The sequence below is a fragment of the Pseudorca crassidens genome, chromosome 19, assembly GCF_039906515.1.
Source record: "Pseudorca crassidens isolate mPseCra1 chromosome 19, mPseCra1.hap1, whole genome shotgun sequence".
Lineage (NCBI taxonomy): Eukaryota > Metazoa > Chordata > Mammalia > Artiodactyla > Delphinidae > Pseudorca > Pseudorca crassidens.
In genome coordinates this window covers 15,102,228-15,120,615 of record NC_090314.1, presented here as the reverse complement: position 1 = coordinate 15,120,615, position 18,388 = coordinate 15,102,228, and the positions used below count along the sequence as shown (strand labels likewise).

Below are 18,388 nucleotides of genomic sequence, written 5' to 3'. Positions count from 1 at the left end.
CCCTCCCTGTTCCCAGTGGTAAAGTTCCTCCTAAAGTTTGCATATATTCTTTTGTTCTGTTTTTATACTTTTACTATACATATATGTATGATGCATAAACAATGTACAATAATGCTTAGAGTTTACTTGAATGTTATACTGTATACTATTCTACAACTTGTTTTTTTCACCTAAAAAATGTTTTCTAGATGTATTGGTATATGTAGATCTAGTTTATTATGTTAAAGAATTTCTTATATATAATCATACTATAGTTTATACCTACAGTACAGAAATAGGTCTTTAGATTGTTTTCAGATTTTCACTATTACAGACAGTGCTGCAGTGAACATGGGAAAGGTATCTGCAGATAAGATGATAAAATTTGTTTTTTGTTTTTTCATTGCAGAGTTTATCTTAAGGTTAATTAAATATTTGTTCTTTAGTAATTTTTATGCTTTGAATTGAATAAATAGAATGAATAATATTGACATTGATTTTAGACCATAAATTCCTGAATTTTGTACCACTTTCCTCAGTCTGTTCAGCTGTTCAAAAACCTGTGTTTAACTCAGTATTGAGCCAGGAGTTGCACACTGGTGGCCTGTAGGACAAACTAAGTGTAAATGCTTGGCCTTGTATCGTTAAAATTTTTTTGAGTCAATATTTTGGAGTTAGGTATTTTGTGTAAAGTCTCTATTTTTGGATTATCCTGAAAAATTAGAAGCGTTGGCAACAGTGGGGCCCACATTTTCCCATGGCAACAGTTGGCCTAAGCTGAGTCACAGCTGCCCTCCCTTATGTTTTTTATTTATTAAAAAAATTATTTATTTGGTTGTGATGGGTCTTAGTTGCAGTAGGAGGGCTCCTTAGTTGTGGCATGTGAACACTGCATTGGGAGTGTGGAGTCTTAACTACTGCTCCACCAGGGAACTCCCACAGCTGCCCTCCTTTAGATGGGCATAAGCTCTCCAGGAAAACAAGTTCCTACCACTTTCTGTTACTGTTTATTATTGCCCTTGCACTGTTGTTTATAGTGAAGAAATACTTTTCTATTGATGTTTTTATAAAAAATGGGGGGAAAGTGTAGCTAGACAACTGCAATATTCAAGAAAAGTAGAATAGCATATTTCTCTGGAAGTGAAGAATATTGTAACATGATTAATATGGAAACAAAATGAGTCTTGTATGGAAAGATCACAGCCTTTCCTGCTTCACTGGTTTATATTACCTTCATTGTTTTGAGTTTGTGATCTCTGCATTTTGTGCACATAGCTGTGAGGGCTGCCACATAGTGAAGTTGAAGATCAAAAGGATATGAAGATGGCTTGTAAATTGTGAAGTTTTGTGCGAATGCAGGATATTTACCTGTTCTTTTAGCTGTTACATACACCCTTGTTCCAGAAAGATTTTAAGCAGAGGGGTTGAAACTGATTTAATCTTCTAAACCATCCTACCTTTCAGCACTGTATTTATTAAGTACCTTTTTCAGAGGCTACAAATGGATGGTCGAGGATTTGGATCAAAAATGTGTTTTGTCTGCTCAGTGTTTTTGTTTTTAATTCGACTTACTTAAAAAACCCAGTTCTACCACTGTTGCCTTATTTCTAGCTGATTCACACTTTTACCTGCCTAGTCTCTGTAAGTATTTGATTTGTAACCTATTTAAGGCAATTTATAAAGATGTATAAACTAGAAAATACCACAAATTAAAAACAAAGAGAAAGAAGAAACGAAAACAAAGGGTAGGGACAAAATGGAATGAGAATCTAGGCCACAAAGGTCTATCACAATGGTTTTGTTGCAGGCACAGAGCACAGATTTGACTCTGAGCTTTTCTATGAGGTGACGTTTTTCATAAAGTCCTTAAGATAAAAATAAACAGTTCAGAAAGGTAACTAACTTGATACTATCAGACTATAACTTCTCATAGGGGTCCTCATAAAGAGGATTATGTGTAATTATCATTTCCCTCATCAACATCTCTAAGGTAGATGGATGTCTAGTATTTAACAGCACTCAATATGGGAAGACCAACCACATCACATGAGAGTCAGTCTGAATGAGTGGGTAGGTTGTCCTTTGGTGTCTGACCATTGGATATAGTTTCCCTCAATCCAGTTGTTGATATTTATTGAGATTAAGCTCCTTGACAAGTACCTAAAGTGCAGGTGTTCCATATATCAAACACAGACCATTCATATGTAGGATTTAAATATTTTTGTGAAAACTTACTTTTACCCAAATAAAACTGGGATTGCTTGAAGGTTAAGATTCTTCTTAGAATCTGCTACATTCCTGTCTTGTTTGAAGGTGGACAGAGCAGTATTCTTCTAGAGTATACAAAACTGGTAAAGTCATTAAGAAATAGATTTAAAGAAAAAGGGGGTCAGTACACAACTCTGTTTCATGCTGCTGGAAATTAATTGCTTCAGCAGACCATTCCTGTGAAAATGGACTCTTGGTGGTTTTTAGCATAGATTAAATGTAAGGAGGTATTGTTTTTATTTATGTTTATAATAGATATGGTCTCTTCGCTCAAGAAACATATTAATATGTGGCTCTGCCCCTTCTTTCTTTCCATGTGCTCGATTCCCCAAGTAAGATTTTTTTGTTCAACCCTACTGGAACTCAGTTTTTTATGTTGTTACCTTCACTACTGAATCTCTTGAATTCAGTGTTTATACCACTCTGTTTTCTTACTGATGACTGCCCTTTGTATTTCTCAGTTTGCCATATGTAGCCTCAACTTTTTAGCAATACTGTATTTTTCAGCTGCTTAAAATAATTTTGCATTTGGTTATTTTGTATTCATGTTATATTCAACATATTATTTTCCCTTCCTCTAAAACCTGCCTCAAAAAACTGCCAGTCATTTCCATCTTTAGCCTTTCAGTTTATAAAGCTGACTCAGTCAGTCCTGGGCTCATGTTATATACTTTATCACCTCCTTTCCTTTCTCCACTCTCCCATTTTACTCTAACTAGATTGTACATTCTCTTAGGGGGGTGGATTGCATTTTATTCACCTTTATTTATAGTAAAACCTTATATCACAGAGCCTAGCAGAATAGTCAATGAATGAATTAAAGGATATGTATATATAGCTCACATCTTCAACCATATTGTAAGTTTCTTATGGACAGGGACTATCTCTCAGCAGTGCTTTTAGGTCACATGTAGTTTTCCATAGATGAGACACTTAAGTTACATGGAACACAGATATGTGTTGTTTGATTTGAATACTTGGCACTTGGTAGATCCTCAGTAAATAAATTGAATAACTGACACTGAGAATGTAGTTATTTCTCATTATTTGTTTCATTGGAGGCAAGCATTGGTGTGGATAGTAGTAAACTAGAAATCAGTTCGAGAGACAATGGAAGTTTTCCAGTTGGATTGGCACAACACCTGGACAGTGGCTTTGGTTGTAAACAGGGGATCCACCGTTAGGACCAAATCATATCCTTGAGAACGCCATCTTTAAGACCAAGAGCAAGTAGTAGTAGACCAGGTCAAAAAAAAAATTGCACTCTTGCATAATTGCCGTTTGACTCTAAAGCTCTTTTTTTCCCAAATCATTCTCACTGCTTCCATCCTAGTCCAGGCCTCTTTTATCTTCTAATTGTAGCCTTCCCTTGTTCTAATATCTCCTATACATCTCCAAAAAAATCACCACGAAACATCAATTTTAGAACATTGCTCCCTTGCTTAAGAATTGCAGTGATTTCTGCATTGTCATAATTCCTTTGGGCTATCTGCATTAATATTCACCATAACTTGTACTTAAAAAAAAAAAGGTACACAGAACAGTATGTTTTCTGTTATTGTTCGTATGCTTAGAAGTATTAGTAAGCTTTTTTTCTCTGAATTTTAAGGCAGTGGATTTGTGTGTGTGACTTAGTTTTGATTAAAAAAAAAAAAGATATACAGGCTGTAGCTATGTTTGTCTAATTGTCACTTGAAAATGTAGCCTTTGTAAGCAAAAGCGAAAAGAGTAATATGCATGGTAGAAGGTTAAAAGGCCTTTAAGTTTTAAAGTTTTAGTATTAAGTTTGAGACAGTCAGTTGATTTTCTACAGGATTTTTAAATTGGTATACTTTCTCTGACATATATTAATTAGTGTTAAATCTTTTAAAAGAAAAAAATTACATCGAAACCAGCTCCAAGCAGCTGGACTTTGAATGTATTTTATTGTCCATGTTTCAGAATTTGATTTTTGGGAATTTTAAAAAAGAAAGCTGAGAATAAAGTGATATAGTGTATCTTTAGTTCTGCGAACATGGTAAATCTTTATCTCAGTTTTACTGTGATTCCTGTAGCAGACATTTAGAAACACTTACTCTGTACCTACTGTGTGTTAATTACCATGCTATTTGGTAGAGATATAATGAGGAATATGTCAGGGTTGCAGCTTTGGAGGAGTGTTGTTGAGGAGACATCAAGGCAGATAATTACTGTGTGCCGTGAGAAGTGTTAAATATGTGTATGTACAAAGAACTATAAAATCACAGAGGAGCGAGTTACTCTGCTTAATTTTTTTCTCAAAACTATGTAAATAAATCCCGCAAGTTCTCTTTTTGCTAGCTGCTGAGAGCTTGCTAATGGTGTTTAAACACCATTGATAAGCATTAGGTTGAACCTGTGTAATTGCCATTATTGGCAATTTTATATGGTTTAACTCTAATAGTATTTCAGTATGGCAATTAAAACAGGAAAATGAAACATGCTTAATGTCTTTTGCCAATACTGTTTGACAGTTGTTAGATAATTAATATTTTATTAAAATAAAGCTTTGAATATTGAATAAATGTGCCATTTTTGGAAAACATTTTTTTTGTTTGTTTCTTTTTTGTTTTTTTGCAGTACGCGGGCCTCTCACTGTTGTGGCCTCTCCCGTTGCGGGGCACAGGCTCCGGACGTGCAGGCTCAGCGGCCACGGCTCACGGGCCCAGCCGCTCCGCGGCATGTGGGATCTTCCCGGACTGGGGCACGAACCCGCGTCCCCTGCATTGGCAGGCGGACTCTCAACCACTGTGCCACCAGGGAAGCCCTGGAAAACATTTTTTTTTTTACAATCATTCATTTATTTATTTTTTCGCGGTACGCGGACCTCTCACTGTTGTGGCCTCTCCCGTTGCGGAGCACAGGCTCCGGACGCACATGGCTCATGGGCCCAGCCGCTCCACAGCATGTGGGATCTTCCCGGACCGGGGCACGAACCCGTGTCCCCTGCATCGGCAGATGGACTCTCAACCACTGCACCACCAGGGAAGCCCTGGAAAACATTTTTTAAAGCTCATTTGGTTTCTCTTTTTTAAAAGATAATATATGAAAGAATTTTAGTAACTATAAATTGCTGTGTAGTTATTTTATAATTGCTTGTAACCATGGAAATATAGTTATTTGATTTGGAAAGTTTTGCTTTCATAGCTTGACTCCATACAAACATCTGTTGGGTGCTAGATACTGTACCCGGCACTAGAGAGGCAAAGAAATTCAGTTCAGTGTTTGCCCCAAGGAGATCAGTCTGGTACTAGAGACAGCATGTATATAGTTACAAAGATTGTGGGAGGCAGCACAGGGTAGAATCAGTGATTTTTCAGATTTATTTTAACAGTGGAAACTTTTCGAAAGAGCTTTTATGCAGAAATCCAATATATAAACAGATAAAAAACAGAATCCTGCCTATTTGGCCTCCTCTCTGTCCTCATTCCTACTGTTTGAAACCATTGGTGTGGAAGTCAGAGACAAATCGGGTTTGCATCCTGGCCCTGCCACTGTTTAGCTGTTTGACCTTGAATACATGCTTTAACCTTAGTGAACTTGTTTCCTCAACTGTTAAATAAGTATATTAGTTTTTTTGCTGGGTGTTGTAAGAATTAAACATTGCAGGAAAAGGGCCCAGCATATAAAGTCATTCCGTAAATGGTAGCTATTAGGATTATATGTACATGACACAGTGAGATTAAAGAAGAGTAGGGAGTAGGCTGGCTAAGGAGGGCTTCACAGAGGTGGTGATGCGCTGCCTTCAGGCTGAATCTTTTTTAAAGTATTTATTTATTTATTTATTTTGGCTGCGCCGGGCCTTAGTTGAGGCATGTGGATTTCTTAGTTGTGGTATGGCTATGCGGGATCTAGTTCCCCTACCAGCGATTGAACCTGGGCCCCCTGCGTTGGGAGCGTGGAGTCTCACGCACTGGACCACCAGGGAAGTCCCCTTCAGGCTGAATCTTGAAGGGAAATGAAAAATTGCAAAACATATGGGTGAGAGGCATGCACCCAAAGTGAAATATATCCATAATGAAGACTTCGGTATGTGGAATGCTGCCTCATTATCCCTTTCTGGAGATAAATGGCCTCACCTGAGTTCTACATAGCTTTTCCTTACAGTCTTTGACTCACACTTTAGTATTAGGCTGGGTTAAGCCAGGGTGAGAGTCGCTGACTTTCCTTGGTTAATTAAATTGGCTACTTAACTAAAGGAAAAAGTACTCTAAACCTGAATTTGTAAGCCGTGTCTTGGTTATAATGTAATGATGCATTTATAGACAAAGTCCTTCCTAACTGCAGTTGCATTAGTGTACTGAAAATTAGGATCCCTGTGTCCTCCTTTGAGGTCTTAATATAGATCTTTGTAAATGTTTACTTCAGTAGGTAGGTAAGGGTTTTTTTTTTGCCTGAGATTCAGATATATGAGACTACTGCTGTGGATAAATTGCAGGTGGATGTATTTACTTTGGATTTTGAGAAAGAGAACTAGCAAATTAGTTTCTAGAAAAAGCTGATGAAACATCACTGGATGCGTTTTCTACCTCAACAATGATTTTTCTTTTTTAATTTTAAAATTTTATTATTTTTTAAAATGTTTATTTTATTTCTTTATTTTTTGGCTACATATTTTTTGGTCTCAGTTGTGGCATGCGGGCTTCTCTCTAGTTGTGGTGCACAGGCTCTCTAGTTGAGGCACACGGGCTCAGTAGTTGTGGCGCACGGGCTTAGTTGCCCCGCGGCACATGGGATCTTAGTTTCCTGACCAGGGATTGGTCCCCTTCATTGGAAGGTGGATTCTTAACCACTGGACCACCAGGGAAGTCCCCTGATTTTTCTTTTTTATAACAATCAGATTTTAGGCAAAACATTTCAGTGTGATAGGCTAACAAATGGAGGTGTATTAAACAAAATAGAGAAGATATGGAAATATCTATCTTAGTGTCTTTCTGTATCTCCTTTGTGTGTGTGTGGGGGGTGTGTGTGTGTGTGTGTGTGTGTGTGTGTGTAAAATCATACAGCACTTACTGTTCTAAATGTATCAACTCATTTAATCTGCCTGACAACCCTATGAAAGAGATATTACTGTTAATTAAAAATAGACTATCAGATAACTTCATTTGTCTAGATAAGGGGGCTTGCCATACTATGGCTGGCAAGCCAAATTCTGCCTTCTACTTTTTTTTTTTTAATGATGAGAGATTACATCTATTTATTTATTATTTTTGGCTGCATTGGGTCTTCGTTTCTGCGCGTGGGCTTTACCTAGTTGCGGCGAGTGGGAGCTACTCTTCGTTGTGGCGCACGGGCTTCTCATTGCAGTGGCTTCTCTTGTTGCGGAGCATGGGCTCTAGGCACACAGGCTACAGTAGTTGTGGCACGAGGTCTCAGTAGTAGCATGCAGGCTCTAGAGCGCAGGCTCAGTAGTTGTGGCACACGGGCTTAGTTGCTCTGCGGCATGTGGGATCTTCCTGGACCAGGCAGGGCTTGAATCCATGTCCCCTGCATTGGCAAGTGGATTCTTAACCACTGTGCCTTCGTGCTAAGAGTGATTTTTACAGTTTTTAGTGGTTGGAAAGAAGCAAAATAATATTTTGTAAAAATTTTTATACAATTTATTTTCTAAAATAATTCCAAATTTTAATTTTATAAATCAATAATAATTTATTTAAAAGTTACATGAAATTGAAATTTCATTGTCCATAAAGTTTTATTGAAACAGAGACCCACATATTCCACATACATTATTTATTGTTGTTAATTTCTTGCTACAGAAACCATAAGGTCCAAAAACTTAAAATATTTACTGTCTGGCCCTTTATAGAAAGTTTGCTGACCCCTGGTGTAGATTCAAAGGAAAGGAGATAGAATCCAGACAAAAAGCGACAAAATAATATAGTTACAAAAGAATGTGTCTTTATTAGACACATACCAGGAATATGAGGACGACACAGAGTTGTATGATGAACAAGCCAGCAGTATTTTCTTGAAGAATTAAAAAAAATCTTTAATAACAGCTTAACTATAATGAAAAATACTTAGTTATTTCAAAGTGTTGTATTGACCTCTTTTTCCTGTTGATATAAAATTTCTCCTCCAGATATATCTGAAGGGCTTTGTAAATATTTCTTTGAATTTGGGTGACAGTTGTTGCAGTTACCATTGAAATCTGAGTACCTTGGCCTCCTGATTTGATTTTTGCCCTTGGAACACAGATGAGTTCTGACACTTGATTTCTCAATTTCCCCTTCTTTATAATTTTGCTTTTGGCCCTTTAGGACTGGCTGTAGTCTGTAATGTTGAATATATGGTTCTCTGCTAAGGATGTGTATCAAAATCATCTGGAGAAAATTTTAAAATTTAGATGGCGTCTCAGAATCTCTGAGGAGAAGGTCTAGCCAAGATTATTTTCAGGATGTTTCTCAGGGGGTTCTAACGTACACTCCTGGTTAAAATCCATAGTTACTTCCTTCAACTATTTTAGTAATCCTATTTGAAAAAAAATACATATGTGGCATTTATTGTTCTGTGTCCCAGAGGTGTTTTTCAACCTAAAGAATCATTGCCTAAATTTTTTTTTTTCATTGCCTAAATTTATGTATACTCACAGAGGTCATCAGCATCAGTTTGGTAAATTCATTTTCTCTTTTGATGTCACTCAATAGAATAGTAGAATACAAGTTGGAATTCACATTAGAGAGCAAGTAGTATAATTTAGTATTCTTTATTTTTATGAGATATTTATTTGGCATCATAGAATCCCAGTGAGTCTGGAAATAATGGATTTAATGAGGTAGAACACAATTTATATGAGACTCAATATTTTTAGAAGGAATAGTTCATTTTGTTTTGTCGGTAGTTCTATCAGGCTGTATGCCTGTAAAACAACTGTTTAAATAGTAGATCTTTTCCTCTTGTTTTCATTTAAGTGTATTTTGACACCAGAGTGAAGTTAAAAGAAAAAAGTGACCTGCAACCTCTAAAAGCATACTAAAACAACAAGTGTTTGTCTTTTTTCACATTCTATTTCACTGTTTACAGGCATACACAGTTGTATCACACAGAAAACTGATTTGAGATAAAAAGCACTAGAAAGCGATATACAATAAAATCTAAGCAGGTCAGTCAGAATTCCATTTCTTAGGAACCATCAGATGTTCCAAATGGCTTCATGCCTTAAGTCAGAGAGGGATTTTAATCAACAGAGAAACGATCTTTGGAACTTCCCTGGTGGTGCAGTGGTTAAGAGTCCACCTGCCAGTGCAGGAGACCGGGTTCGATCCCTGGTCCGGGTGGATCCCACATGCCATGGAGCAGCTGAGTCTGTGTGCCACAACTACTGAGCCTGTGCTCTAGAGCCCGCGAGCCACAACTACTGAGCCCACGTGCCACAACTACTGAAGTCTGTGCGCCTGGAGCCCATGCTCCACAGCAGGAGAAGCTACCTCAATGAGAAGCCCACGCACCACAACGAAGAGTAGCCCCTGCTTGCCGCAACTAGAGAAAGCCCACATGCAGCAACGAAGACCCAGTGTAGTCAAAAAATAAATAAGAAAAAAACAAGCGATCTTTGAGCACCCATCAACAGGTGAACACTGCTGGGTTGAAGATTATATCTAGCATGAGTTTAATGGGTGTGCTGTGAGAATGAGGAGGCATCCTGATTAATGTCCGTAAAGGGAAAGCCAAGAATGATGAGGTAGACCGGCCAAGAAAAAGAAACAAGGAGAGGAAGAGAAGAGCTGAAAGGTCAACAGTAATGAGATGGCACTTGTAAGTTGCAATGGCAGTGAATATCAAAAACTTAGTGGAGAGAGTGATGAAGAAACAGAGGACAGGAGAGTTCTCAGTTATCTGTTTTGTGCCTCAGTAGTAGCCCTTTGTTCAGGACATCTCTCTTGTCAGTTTTAAGTGGGACTCAGTATTTTACATTTGATAACCGTTGAAGGCATTGATTTACCTGGAGAGTATCCAGGGAGTAGTGTTTAAGCAGTATGAGGGGTGAAGAGTATTCATTCCAGTAGAGTTTAGTGATAGGCTAAGGCTATAATAATAAAGGCTGCTATATTATTATAACAGAACTGAGGGTTTGAGGGCACTTTATTAGGGTTCTCCAGCAAAACAGAACCAATAGGATTTACGTATAAATTTAAAAGGAAAAAGTGACCACAGTCAATCGCCGGGAGAGGGAGAGAAAGGGGAGGGAGAGATTTTAAGAAATTGGCTCATGTGGTTGTGAAGGTTGGTAAGTCCAAAATTTGCAGGGTAGGCTGGCTGGCTGGTGAGCCAGGGAAGAGTTGATGTTGCAGCTCCACGTCCAAAGGCATCTCGGGGGATGTGTAAGTCTTTCTCTTAAGGCCTTCAACAGATTGGATGAGGCCCACCCACATTATGGAGGGTCATCTGCTTTACTCAGAGTCTACTGATTGAAATGTTCATCTCGTCTTAAAAATACTTTATCTCCTTTCTTCAGATTTATAATCTAAAGCTGTAGAGCATCTATTTGCAACACTTGCCTTTAATATTAAGAGTTACTAGACTTGAGATTGGTAGGAGTAATTCTCAGTAGAAAAGGTGATATCTTAATCATTGGTCCAAGGCTAATTGAAAAATGCAGAGTATTTTGGATGAGTGACTTAAATCTTGCAAAATGAAATATGGTAGTCAGTTGTAACTAATAGGAAAGTGAGGAAATGGTGCAGCTGTTGGAAGAATTTTACTTTTTCAAAAAGTGAACTATGCCTGAGCTTAGTCTGTCCCTCAATTATGAACCAACCTGGTCTTTTTTTGCTTTAGTTTTTGTTACTGCCTGCCAATAGCAGGTCCTAGTGAATCATGGACCTCCAAGCTGAAGGAGAATAAGAACAAGTAGACATTAAAGCCTAGGTATTTGAGGGACTTCCCTGGTGATCCAGTGGTTAAGACTCCGTGCTCCCAGTGCAGGCGGCCTGGGTTCGATCCCTGGTCAGCAAACTAGATCCCGCATGCTGCAGCTAAGACCCAGTGCGGCCAAGTAACTAAATAAATTAAACAAACAAACAAACAAACAAAAAACCTAGGTATTTGATTAAAAACTTTCAGTGATCTAACATTTTCAAATTGTGAGGATAGGGGAAATCTAACTTCTTCATGTTAATTGTTCACGCAGACCACAAGATACTGCAAGGACGATTAATGTTTTAGTTACTTTTGTCATCTTATTTGTTATTAGAAAACAGTTTCAGAACTCTAGAAGCTTATCTCTGTAGGTGGGAGAGTGAGGAAATGACAAAAATTGATTTAAGGAAATGAAGTTACTCTCGGGGATACTTTGTTGTCTGATGTAATCTTACAGAATTAAACTGTAAATTTAAAAATTTAAGTTTGACTGGGGTATTTTTCAGAATATGCAATGCATTGATTTCATAGGTAAGTGTACCTATTTTTTTTTTTCATTATTTGACTGCATTGCAGTATGGCACTAATGATGTAGTTTTAAACATTGTTTTTACCTAGAGTAATAGTCAAAGTCAAATATTGAGAACTTAGAGAAACCTGTAACCTCATGTCTGATGCTGTGATAAGGAGCATCTTCTGAAGTGATGAAGAATTTGCTGGCACACCCAAAATACCCACCACTATTTACACGGATGAGTCGGTACAGTGAGGACTGTGCAAATCAAAACACATATGTGTATGTTCTGTTGGGTTAGTTGTACGGAAATCAGAATGATTTGGATGGTGCAGACAATTTGGGGATGGTGAGAGGAAGAGAAGACAGCACAAGTGAAAAAACATTTCTCATCCAGGGGCCAGGACCATTTTTGGGGAGATGACTGCTTCAGTTTTCATTTCTCATGAAGCACACAGTTTATGAAGAAACAGGAGATTCTATTTAACTCTAGAAAACTAGTATGAAAAGGTACTCAATAATTCTTCTGCCTTGCCTCATTGCTGTATCTGGAATATATTATTTGGATTAGGGTTATGAGCTATAATATAATATGTGCTATTCAAGGAAGGTAGATAATTTGCTGACCCTCTTTATTTTATTTTTTTAAAAAATATACCCCTTTCTCTTAGCTGTCATCATTCATTCATTCATTCATTTATGGCTGCGTTGAATCTTCGTTGCTGTGCAAGGGCATTCTCTAGTTGCAGCGAGCGGGGGCTACTCTTGGTTGTGGTGCGTGGGCTTCTCATTGCGGTGGCTTTTCTTGTTGCAGAGCATGGGCTCTAGATGTGCGGGCTTCATTAGTGGCACGTGGGCTTAGCTGCTCCACGGCATGTGGGATCTTTCTGGATCAGGGCTCGAACCCGTGTCCCCTGCGTTGGCAGGCAGATTCTTAACCACTGCACCACAAGGGAAGCCATGCTGACCCTCTTTAAATAAGGCATTGTTGAGTGACAATTTCATGAGAGCAGGAACCATTGGTAATCACTTAATGTACATCTAATAATAAGTAAATCTGACAGTTTCCATTTTTTATGTCAGTACACCTCTACTGTTACCATATAATTGGCTGTTTATGTTTTCCCTCAGACACATCCTTTATTTTCTGTATTGTTTTCCCCTATTTCATAAACTCCTGGTTAGCAAAGAACAATGTAGATTTTTAGTGAAATAATATTTTATAAAGGTGTTTTGTGTGTGTGTGTGTGTCTGTGTCTGTGTTGACATAGGATTTATTTTAAATAGTTGTTCGTTTGGGCTTCCCTGGTGGCACAGTGGTTAAGAATCCGCCTGCCAGTGCAGGGGACACGGGTTTGAGCCCTGGTCCGGGAAGATCCCACATGTCGCAGAGCAACTAAGCCCGCAAGCCACAACTGCTGAGTCTGCGCTCTAGAGCCCGTGAGCCACAGCTCCTGAGCCCACATGCCACAACTGCGGAAGCCTGCGCACCTAGAGCCTGTGCTCCGCAACAAGAGAAGCCACTGCAGTGAGAACCCCGTGCACCACAATGAAGAGTAACCCCCGCTCGCCGCAACTAAAGAAAGCCCGCGCGCAGCAACGAACACCCAACACAGCCAAAAATAAATAAATCAAAAAAAAAAAGTTCTTTGTTTAAAAAGCCAAAAATTTTTAAAGTTTGGCTTTCAGCACATATCCAAGTCACTGTAATGGCCTTCAGAAATATTAAAATCATAAACATCAGTGAACACTCTAAGTCTTCCTTAAACATAATATGACAAGTTCCAGTCTAGTACTCTTTAAGGCAAAGTTGTGTCAGTCCTCATAATTTTGACATTTTGTAGTGCTTATAATTTGAGATCAATGTAACATTCCCCCAAAATGCTGTTGTGTAAGCATCATTACTTCAAAACTGTATGTAATACTGTGTTACCAGGAAGAGAGAGAATAATACAGAAGAATTCTGCATTGCATAGAAATAAAACTCTGCTAAAATAAAACTGTAAAAAACTCTACTAAAAGCCTTTCATAAAAAAATGTAACAACCTTCTGCTTTAGTTTCCTTGAAGCTGGAAACTGATCTCAAAATTTGAAGCCTTAACATCACAGTGCCTCAAATTCTAGGATATTCTTTTGATTTACACCAATTTTACATGAGGCTGATTGTCCCATTTTAAGAATGGTCTAAGTATTGTGATTTTCTTCTTTTTAATAAATATTCAACTGGAAAATCCCTGGGTAAGACCTTACCAATCAATATGTTAATATTGAAGGCTTTAGCATTTAAAACAATATTGTTTGAGCAGAAAATTCCCATTAGCCTTGAAGCTTTCAGTCCCTAACTTTCGGACCAAAAGCTCTCATTGCAATGGGGTGAAATTGAGAGCTGTGTGGTGGACTTTATTTCCCACCTTGGTAAAACTAGACTTCTGCAGATCTTGTAGCTCTGTCCTGTCCGTGTAGTCTCTTTCAGTGTGTTACCACTTTGTATTGTAGTTTTCCAGGTAATTTTTAACGTAACTAACTATTGATACACAGCCTAATACAAAAGAATTTGACAGGAGAAAAATTTCAAATCGTTTGCTCAGAGATTATAGGACGGTATCATTGTTGTTGAAATATCTGTCTCAAGTGTGAATCCGTTAGCGGTGAGCCTTGGTGTCCTTGGGAAGTCCATGGGAGATAAAAGAACTTGCAAACTTGGCTAAGTGTGAAACCTTAGCCAATGTTTTTAACACATAGAAACAAAATGAGAGGAACTTTAATAATTTACTCACCATCCTGATTTGTAAGATTATTTTTTAATATTCTCTTACTTCTCTTTTCTTTTTTACTTTTCTTCTTTCTCTTTCTGTGGTGAGGTACTTATCCAAGTCATAAACATTGTTGTCTAGGAGAGCTGCACTGGTGTAGCAGAAAAGTGGATATAGTATTAGAATACAGAATACTTAAGAATTCTGCATTCCAGAAAGCATACTGAAGAAGCCTCTGTTTCTAGTGCTCAGGCAACACAGATCTGATCTCTTAAGAACGTCTGGATATTGACAAACCAAACTCTTCTTTGCAAATGAACAAACCAAACTCTTTGAAATATGTTTGTGATATATACAAGTAGCTTAGAGGGGATTATTGAAGTACTGCCAAAATACATTTCAAAAATGATAAGTCTTTTCATTCATTATGTTGACTTCGGAAGGATTTGTGAACCCCCTTAAAATGCATGTATGTAATATTTTGTTTATCTTCATATGTCCTTTTATGAGGGAAGAGGTCTTGGCTTTCATCACATTCTCAAAGGAGTCCAGACTCCTTTGTTATCAGTTATCAGACTCATAAACAAAAGTAGAGAATAATAACCATTCATTATCCATCTTCAACAGTTATCAACTCAAAGCTAATATTGTTTCATATATGTCCCTCCATCCACACTTCCAAATTTTTTGAAGCAAATCCCAGACATGTTATTCCACTGATAAAATTTTCATTGTATATTTCTAAACGACTTTAAAAAATAATCACGATACCGTTGTCCCTTGAAAAACTCAGTTATTCTTTAATATCATCAGACATCCAGTCAATGTTCACATTTCCCCAAATGTTTGTTAATTGGTTTGTTTTACAAAAATTATTTATTTTACACTTTCTAAAAGTTCAGATCTAAGTAAGGTCAGTGAAGTCCAATGGTTATATCACTTATCTCTTTTAATATATAGGTTTCCCTTTCCAACTCTTTTTTAAATTTCCTTGGAATTTATTTGAAGAAACTGGGTCATTTTATAGGGCTTTTCACAATCTGGATTTTGCTGGTTATATCCCCGTGGTGTCTTTAACATATTCTTCTGCCCTCTATACGTCTTGCAAATTGATAGTTGGAGCCAGAGACTTGAACAGATTCAGATTTGATTTTGTGGCAAGAATACTTTATAGGTGGCGTGTTGTTATTCTGTCAGTGGATACATCATGTCTGGTTGTTTTATTGTTTGCCTTTGGTTAATTAGGGGGTGAAAATGGTCATATTAAAATTATTCATTCCTTTATTTCTCTTGAGTCTTTTTTTTCCTCCACCATTAGCATTTAAGCATCTCGCTTGGTTGAGAAAAACAACAACCCAGAAAAACTGCTTTTTAACATTTCCATCTGTTTCTAAGATTTTTATTCATGGTACCATCTTTACTTCATCTTCTTGCACTCATCAGCCCATTTGGATGTGGATTTTGCGGTGTTGAACCATGCCCTTACCATTTTACTGAAACCATTCTTATCAAGGTTATCAGTGGGAGCTCTATACTGAATGGAACAGACCTTATTTTACTTGACAGTTGGGTAACTTTGGGTATTGTTGGTTGCCTCTCCTTGAAATACTTCCTTGGCTTGTGACATATTCTCTCTTCTTTTTACTTTTACCTCTTTAATTGCTTCCTCTTAGCCTCTGTTGTAGACTCTTACGTGTTGGTGTTGCTCTGCCTGGCTCTAGGCTAGGGCTTCTGCTCATTGTACTCTACACATTCTCCATAGGTCATCTCATCCTTTGTCATGGCTTCAGTTATACCGTCTCTTAGCTGGTAAGTACCAGACCTTTTTTTTTCCCCCCATAGGTTGGTTATTTTCAGAACTGACTTGGTTGTACAGCTTCTGACTAGAAATCTCACAGGCACCTTGGATTCAGTGTATCTAAAGATGGAATGAGTCACACTTACTTCTTCATCCCCTCACACATAGTTCTACTTAGTTCAACTTATTTCTAATCTAGAAATCTAGAAGTTTTTTGAGTTGACTTCTTGACTGACCTTTTACTCTCACCTTTCTAGTTCTCTTTATTTACTGCTGCTATTCTAGTGTAGATCTCCATCATCTATCACCTTCATTACTGCAAGCCTTCTATCTGGTTTCTTCCTTTCCCGTCCTTATGGTCCATTCTTCACTATATAAATGAGAATGATTTTTCTAAAAAACTTATCTAATGGTTTACCATTGTCCCTAGGATAAATTGTAAAGACCAGAGCTTGTTTTGTGGCCTAGCCTGTGCTTACCTCTTCAGCTTTATCTTTTTAAAAATTTATTTATTCATTCATTCATTCATTTATTTAGTCTGTGTTGGGTCTTCGTTGCTGTGCGTGGGCTTTCTGTAGCTGCTGCGAGTGGGGGCTACTCTTCGTTGTGGTGCGTGGGCTTCTCGTTGCGGTGGCTTCTCTTGTTGCGGAGCACGGGCTCTAGGCGCGCGGGCTTCAATAGTTGTGGCACGCAGGCTCAGTAGCTGTGGCTCCCAGGCTGTAGAGCGCAGGCTCAGTAGTTGTGGCGCACAGGCTTAGTTGCTCTGCTGCATGTGGGATCTTCCCGGACCATGTCTCAAACCCGTGTCCCCTGCATTGGCAGGCGGATTCTTAACCACTGTGCCGCTAGGGAAGTCCCAAAATTATTTCTTGATTAAATGCATTGGTTAAGAAGGCATGAGATTGCTAAATGGCTTGTTTACATTATAAGTAATATCAGCTATTCTAAGATCACTAGTAACTAATATTCAATCTTGAAGGTTACTTCAGTTATGGTTGGAACCTTTGGCTTGTGGACAGTTTCTGAAGTACTTATCTTTGTTACTTTTTTCAGGTAATGCTTCTTTTTGTAAATTAGAAAATTTGTTTTTTTTATCATTAATGGAAAATTATTGTCTTCTCTAGAAGTTGTATGTTAATATTCAAAATTTAATAAAATTGGTATCAATATATCTAGTAGGTGACATGGTTGTGAGTGGGTAAATTTTAAAATAGTGTTCTCTTGGCTCAGTAAACTATTAAAGATAATTTAAAATTCGTAAAATGACTATTTTAGCATTGATTTTCACAGTAGGTTAAAAAACATCATCTGATACTCATATTACCATCATAGTAATACCTCACCTTTGAAAGTGTATACTGCAAATAATAATTTAGAAATAATTTAAATTCTAAGTGAAAGAAATAATCTTTCTCTCTTTCTTCTTAGGTGGAATGAACCTTACTTGTTGAATATCTCCTGGTTACTCGTTGGATTCACTTGTGGAAGAATCATTTTCCCCTGCGTGGAAGCCACTTAGTGGCATATTTAATTATAAATCCAGGGATTGCAAAGTTTTTTGATTTCCCAAAGGAGGGACATACCACTATATCAAATAAGCTTGACATTACAGCCAAAATGGTGCTGTCCCAGAGACAACGAGATGAACTGTAAGTTTTTCTGTTTTGTGATTTTTAAAAAATCCTCTCATAAAGGACAAAGTAGTAAATTAAAATACAGCTTTGGGAGACATATTCTAAATTAAAACTATTGTTATGAGAGTTCAAATATTGGTTTGGACTATTTGGTCTGATTTTAAAACTGGATCTTATTTTGACATAGTATTATTTACCCATTTGACATAAACGTGTATATGTTTAAAGCAGAGCAAACAAGTAAGTTAGTTGGGATAAGTTCTATCCTAAGCGTGTATTAACTATCTTTTGTTTAATAGGAAGGTAGGTGCTTCAAAGCTCTTCAAAATTTTTTTGTCTGGAATCCGTGTATTAGAAAAATGAAAGCTTTTTTGTTGTTTTTACTGCTAATGCCTTTCCTTTTTGTCTTACTGTGTTATCTTTTATCATCCAATGGCTATTGTATTTGAACTTTATGAGGTGGCTAGTATAGTTAATGCAAGTGCATTAATGAAAGAAGCATGAAATGATTTGACTACTGCTATTTTATAGTATCTTACAGCATCCCATATTTTATAATATT

The 18,388-nt window shown here is 37.5% G+C and overlaps 1 protein-coding gene across 2 annotated transcripts in view; it reads left to right on the top strand.

Moving 5' to 3' along the window:
• Nucleotides 1-18,388, top strand: part of PAFAH1B1 (platelet activating factor acetylhydrolase 1b regulatory subunit 1) — a 73,263-nt gene that overhangs the window by 12,672 nt on the left and 42,203 nt on the right. For both annotated transcript variants that reach the window (XM_067714576.1, XM_067714577.1), the window contains exon 2: nt 17,621-17,841. In XM_067714576.1, the coding sequence (XP_067570677.1) occupies nt 17,810-17,841 (32 nt within the window). In that variant the 5' untranslated portion in view covers nt 17,621-17,809. The remainder of the gene's footprint in view (nt 1-17,620; nt 17,842-18,388) is intronic.